Consider the following 6,818-nt stretch of genomic DNA (forward strand, 5'->3'; position numbering starts at 1 on the left):
CATTTGCTCTTCCACAAAAACTGATTTGGAGGGTAGGGTCATAACTGAAAATGATCTAGACAAACTGGAGAAATGGTCAGAGATAAACAGGACAAAGTTTAACAAGGACAAATGCAAAGTGTTCCATTTAGGAAGGAATAGTCTCCTTCACACATGCAGAATGAGAAGATGCTGTCTAGGAAGGAGTACGGCAGAAAGGGATCTAGCGATCAAAGTGGATCACAAGATAAACAAGAGTCACCAGTGTGACATTGTTACAAAAATGAACAGACATGATTCTGGGATGCATGAATGGGAGTTTTATGAGCAAGCCACAAGAAGTCACTACTATGCATTGATTAGACCTCATGTTGAATATTGTGTCCAGTCCTGGGTGCCATATTTCAAGAAAGATGTGGAGAAATAGGAGAAGGTCCAGAGAGCACTAAAAATGATTAAAGATCTAGAAAACATGAGCTATGGGCTTGTTTAATTTGGAAAAGAGAAGACTGAGAGGGAACATGATAGAGGTTTTCAGGTATTTAAAAGGGTGTCACAAGTAGGGGGGAATTTGTTCTCCTTGGCCTCTGATGATAGCTCAAGAAGCAATGGGCAGCAAGGGAGGTTTAGATTGAACATTAAGAAATTTCCCCATACGCTCATCCTGTGATCGTGATGTTTGTGATCTTAATGTTTGTGATCATTTCCCTCCATGCTTGAAGTTCCCTAAGTGCCTGTTCCCAGTTCGTACCGTTAAATTAGAACCTCGTAAGGTGTTCATGAAGTTCAAGCATTGCACTCTGGGGGTCTCCGATATTTCAGTATCTGATACTAAAATTCCTCTGCTATCTGGCTGATCATTTACGAGGCTTGGTCTGTTCCCCCTGAGGAGTTCTCTGAACTTCTCTATAATCTGAATGATCAGGCTCCGTCTGTCAATGTTGTCAATGTTGACACCACTTTGTACAACCCACTTTCCACATTTTTCATAGCTATACATTATTTCCCACACCCTGCAACCACCCTCATTTTGCATTTCTCCCTTTACAAGGAGGACACCAACCCTTTCTCTCCGGAGGCACTGGCCCATCTTCTCACGAAGCTCTTTGGTTTTGACCCCATAAATGATGGGGTTGAGCATGGAGGGGACAAGGAGATAGACGTTGGCGAAGATGACGTGAATGTAAGGAGCGATGCCCTGACCAAACCAGTGTGTCATCACCGAGAACAGACTGGGAGCACAATATAACAACATCACACAGAGGTGGGCGGTGCAGGTGTTGAGGGCTTTCACGTGGGCTTCCTTGGAGGGGATTCTGAGGACAGCCCTGATGATCAGACTGTAGGACAGGGCAATGAGCATTAGATCTAACCCCATGGTAACAACCATTGTCACCAAACCATGCAATTTGATGACGGCGATGTCCCCACAAGAGAGCTTCGCCACAGTCATGCAATCACAGTAATTTTGGGGGATAATGCGGTTGTCACAGAAGGGCAACCTGCTCAAAATCAGAGGCATAGGCAGAATGATGAGAAGGGCTCTTATCAAACCCACTAGTCCTAGCTTAGCTATTCGTTCATTGCTGAGGATGGTGCTGTATCTAAGGGGGTTACATATGGCAACGTAGCGATCGAAGGCCATTGTCACTAGTACAGCTGATTCCGTAACCACAACAGTGTTAAGGAAGAACGTCTGGGTGAGGCAGCCAGCCAGAGTAATGCCTTTCCAATTAAACCAAAATATACACAGGGCTTTCGGCACCACTGAGGAAGAGGTGGCGATGTCTGCGAACGCCAGCATGCAGAGCAGCAGGTACATCGGCTGGTGCAGTGTCTGCTCTTTGACTACAACAAACAAAACCAAGAAGTTTCCCAACAAGCCAATGAGGTAGCACCCACAGAAAGGGATGGAAATCCAGACGTGAGCAGCCTCCAGGCCAGGGATGCCCATGAGGATGAATGTTGAAGGGTCAGAGGCGTTGAGGTTAAAAGCTGCCATGAAGTCGTGACACCGTGGATTCCTCTCAACAATCTCAAGGTGCCTGAGCAAGGAGGGAAGCACAATGAGGGGTTTTGCAGGCTTGATAACAAACAATGTGATCAATATTGTAGAGTTATAAACAATAGAGAAAGGGGATTGAGCAGTGAGGTGGCAACAATTGCCCATGGCCCTGGATTACTCAGATTATAGTGAAGACCAGAGCAGTCCTCAGAGGGAGCCAAGCAAACAAGGGAAGGGTCAGAAAGATGGCAGATGAACATCAGTGCCAGTAACTGCAACACATACCCCCTTGGAGAAGAATGCCTGAACTCCACAAACACCTACAAGGTTCTAACTGAGCTGCATGAAATGAGGACAGGGATTTGGGCATCTTGTTAGGCAGCTGAAAGAACACTTCCTGAAAATTCCAGTGGACCACCACCGGGCAGATTGTCACTTGGGATGTTAAATGTCGGCTAATTGAATAGTCAATTAACGTCATATATTGTTATTGGTTAGGAGACTGTTCTGTAGACCCTGGGGGTGGGGCCAGCAGCCAGTGTGCCTCACTCCCAAAGAGCACTCTGCCAGTCCATGCTGCTGCATCTGTATCGGCTTTTCTTCAATATCTCCAGTGATGGAGATTTCACCACATCCCTAGGCAATGAATTCCACTGTTTAACCACCTTGACAGTTTTACCTAATGTCCAACCTAAACCTCCCTTGGTGCAATTTAAGCCCATTGCTTCTTGTCCTATCACAAGCCAAGAAGGCAAGTTTTCCCCATGGAAATGAACATTATCATGCTGGACAATCTATAACTTTGAGCTCCACAGAAGGAGCATGAAGGGTACAGATTTCCTTATATTTAGGGCTACAGGCCTGCATCTTGGTTATTTTCCTTGTTTCTTTTGGTGAGACAATTTCTTGCAGCCACTCAGTGTTGTCTGAGACAAATATTACAGGTGCTAACAGACAAGAGTAAGCAGAGACACTTGTCTGCATCTCAGCTGTTTACCCTTCTCAGGCCTTTCACTTACAAAATTGGGATATAGTAAATAATGAGGAAGACAGATCGCTGCTTTGGCACAATCTAGATATAGTGCTAAAGTGATTAGAAGCAAACAATATAGGTACTAATATAGCCATGTAAATCAGTGTCATGGAACAAAGACAGTAGCGATGTTTGAAAGATGGGGGATTCTAATGGGCAGGAAGCAGAGAGATTCTGAACACAATTTAGGGGCAAGAAGAGTTAAATATGAGCTAAATATGAGATCCCAGTGTAACCCGGTGGCCAAAAGAACCATTGGGATCCTAGAATAATAAGATGGGGAATCTCAAGGAGAAGTAGAACATTTATTTTACCTTTGGTTTTGGTACCGGTGCGACTGCTCCTGCAGTCATGTGTCCAGTTCTGCTGCCCATGACGAGAGGTCGACCTTTATGTTTTGAAGAGGCTTCAGAGAAGTGTCACAAGTATTAGTAACAAATTAAAATATTTGTCTTAGCCTGAGAGAATGAAAGATCTCAAATCTATGTATTTTATTTCAACAAAAAGGGTTAGGAGGCGATTTGGTAAGAGCTTATAAGTATCCACAAAAGACTTACATTTAACAATAGGCTTTTGAAGTGAAGAGGTGACACTATATCCAATGGCTGGAAAATGAAATTAAGGAAATTCTGATGGGTAATAAGGCATACATTTTTAGCAACGAGGGTAATTAACCATTGGAGCAATTTACCAGGGATCTTCATAAATTCCTCATGACTTAGATATTTTAAATCAAGACTGGATGTTTCCTCAAACGATCAGCTCTAGGACTATTTTTGGGACATTTGCTGGTATGAACGATGGGATTGGGGTACCACTAAGCCATCAAATTAACCAGACTGGGCTCCCTCTCTCCATGAGGTGCTGTAACAAGCTGCAGAGAGATTTTCCAGACCTATCCCTTTACAAACATTCACACAGGCAGTTTCTTGCCAGCTCTGTGACCTGCTACTGCATGAACCAACAAGAGAAATGAAACGACCAAACCAAGCACTGGTTCTCTGCTGCTTCTCCATGTTGATAATTGCTGACGCTGCCACAGGACTTGGGGGAAGAGGGATGGTTCGGATGGAGGACAAAGTCTGCTGTGGTGTGGTTAGGATTGCTTCCTGAATGCCTGACCACACAATTTAGGGGCAAGAAAAGTCAAATCTTTTTGGAAAGTATGGAAAGTATGGAGAGACAACCCAGCATGGACACTCTTCTTACATATGATAGAGAAGGCTGAAAAGTGCCACAGTGAACAGCATTTAATGTTGCCTTTCATGCATCACAACACCAATGGTATTGTGCTTTTCCTTTTTCGTTTTGAACCATGAAGCCTGGTAAGTTTGCAACACCTATCACTCTCCTGTCAGTTGTTCATGGTGGAAAGGCTCTCACCTGTTCCTAGAGTCCACAGGAAGCATCCAGTAGAAGTCACTGGAGGCTCCGGGCCACTGTGAATCATTCCATCTATTTAAGTCCCTGTGTGTGGATTTCAGGGGAATTCCTGGCCCAGTTGGGAGTTTTGCAGTGATCGCAAAGGGGCCAGTTTCAAAGTTACTTTTTAACTTTCAGCTTCAAGCTGCGATAATCAAGGCTTTGGGTCCTGCTAATGAGAGTGTTATTCTATCAGGGCTCTGAATGGTTCTGAAGGAAACCTTCAGGTTATTTGGTGTTCTGATGCTGGCTCTAAATGGGATTCAAAAGTCAAGGGCCCAGATTTTGCTCTCAGGGAAGCCAGTATCCATCTGGAGCAACCCAGGAAAAACACAATGTGAGATTTGAATCTGAACAGTATGTGGACCATTCTCATGTGTCCCCCAGAAATTCATACACCCACCCCAGAGGCTTGGGCTGTACTTCCTACCAAAGCAGTGAAGATGAATTTCAAAACTGCACAAAGCCAGAAGAAAAACCTCATCACCCAAAAGAAGGAGGCACTGAGGCACATAGAGGGACCTGGAAAGAGACAAAGGGAGGGTCTTAAAATTAATATTTTCCTAAACCCTTTCCTGTACATTTGTAGATACAATTTTACCTCAGAAATGCCTTAGAACCATAGAACCATAGAGCTGGAAGAGACCTCAGAAGGTCATCAAGTCCAGCCCCCTGCTCTAGGTAGGACCAATCCCAACTAAATCAACCCGGCCAGGGCTTTGTCAAGCCGAGACTTAAATACCTCTAGGGATGGAGACTCCACTACTTCCCTAGGTAACCCATTCCAGTGCTTCACCACCCTCCTAGCGAAATAGTTTTTCCTAATATTCAACCTGGACCTCTCCCACCACAACTTGAGACCATTGCTCCTTGTTCTGCCATCTGTCACTACTGTCTCCATCCTCTTTGGAACCTCCCTTCAGGAAGTTGAAAGCTGCTATCAAATCCCCCCTCACTCTTCGCTTCTGCAGACTAATCAGAGTCAACTCCCTCAGCCTCTCCTCATAAGTCATATGCTCCAGCCCCCTAATCATTTTGGTTGCCCTCCGCTGGACCCTCTCCAATGCATCCACATCCTTTTTGTAGTGGGGGGCCCAGAACTAGACACAATACTCCAGATGTGGCCTCACCAGAGCTGAATAAAGGGGAATAATCACATCTCTGGATCTGCTGGCAATGCTCCTCTTAATGCAACCTCATATGCCATTAGCCTTCTTGGCTACAAGGGCACACTGTTGACTCATATCCAGCTTCTCATCCGCTGTAACCCCCAGGTCCTTCATGTCTCTGACCATGAAAAAAGGTTCCAGATTCTGTCCTGGTTAATTGCTCCCCTAGTTCTGGCTACTCCCTGAGATTTTAAGTAGCAACTTCCATGAGGAGAGAGGCCCTCACCGAAATCCCACCCCACGGAGAAAGGAAATCTCCTCACTCAGACAGACAGCAGAGCCCTGAGAATCAGTGTATGAGTCTCACACATCTGTCACATTCTGTGCTGGATGGACACCTTTATAATTCCTCCGTACAGTCCCTGCCCCACCTCAGGTTGGCAGCACTCCCAGACAATCCCCTCGATGGCATGAAAAACAGAGAATAAACCCTGGGGAACAACCACTTGAGACCCCCAGGAGTGAAGAAATGATGCAATAACACCCAGAGACGAGGCTGTCAGGGCAAACTGAGTCGTTCACACAGTTCTGCCTTGCGATTCACAATTACTCTTTTGTACTGTGTGCAATATACTTCCATCTGCACTATGTGTGTGGATGGGATCACAAGATCCAGAACCAGAACTAAATGCAAATGACTGTGTAGCAGAATACGGCCGCACGCTGCCCATACAATTGCAATACCCAATCTATTAGCCTCTGAAAACTCATTGTCCCCCTGTTGAGGACAAATAGCACGATCCTGAATTCCTGTAAGTCAAAGGGTATGTGACATACTTCTGTTCCCAGTATTCTGGAAAATGCCATTTTCCATTGGGGTGGACAAAATTGGGTTCTAGCAGCTCACAGTTGTTCCAATACTCCATCGACTACTCTATCCATATTGGGTTGACCCCTTAGGCTTTGGGATCTGCCCTCCTCCCCCACAGATATCAGTTTTAGGGCTACCACAACCTGGGGTTGGGCTTTCCTCACATCCCCAGCATGGTATGATTGAGGGGCTCAGAGATGTCCAGGGTCAACACTGCTCCAGCTTGGGTCTTCAACTCCACGGCTCTAATTGGGGCTTCCCCTCCCAGGGTTCCTGCTATGGCTTGTGGTGACTTGTTTGTGCTACCCACCCTGGTGCTTCTTGTGGTATGGGGGCCTGTTTTTTCCCAGATTGGTCAGGAAACTCTGTGTTAATCTGTCTTGTTGTGCGGACTAGCAA

At 45.5% G+C, this 6,818-nt stretch overlaps 1 protein-coding gene across 1 annotated transcript; it reads right to left on the bottom strand.

Moving 5' to 3' along the window:
* Positions 1-679: 679 nt before the first annotated feature.
* On the bottom strand, positions 680-1,981 carry LOC142829166 (olfactory receptor 52D1-like). The gene has a single exon (XM_075927682.1). It carries the CDS (start codon positions 1,979-1,981, stop codon positions 680-682), a length of 1,302 nt encoding a protein of 433 aa, XP_075783797.1.
* Positions 1,982-6,818: the final 4,837 nt, after the last annotated feature.

This window comes from Pelodiscus sinensis, chromosome 1 (genome assembly GCF_049634645.1).
Source record: "Pelodiscus sinensis isolate JC-2024 chromosome 1, ASM4963464v1, whole genome shotgun sequence".
Lineage (NCBI taxonomy): Eukaryota > Metazoa > Chordata > Testudines > Trionychidae > Pelodiscus > Pelodiscus sinensis.

Excerpts from the sequence above, each read along its gene's own strand:
- LOC142829166 (XM_075927682.1), bottom strand. The coding sequence starts at position 1,981 with ATGGCAGCTTTTAACCTCAACGCCTCTGACCCTTCAACATTCATCCTC.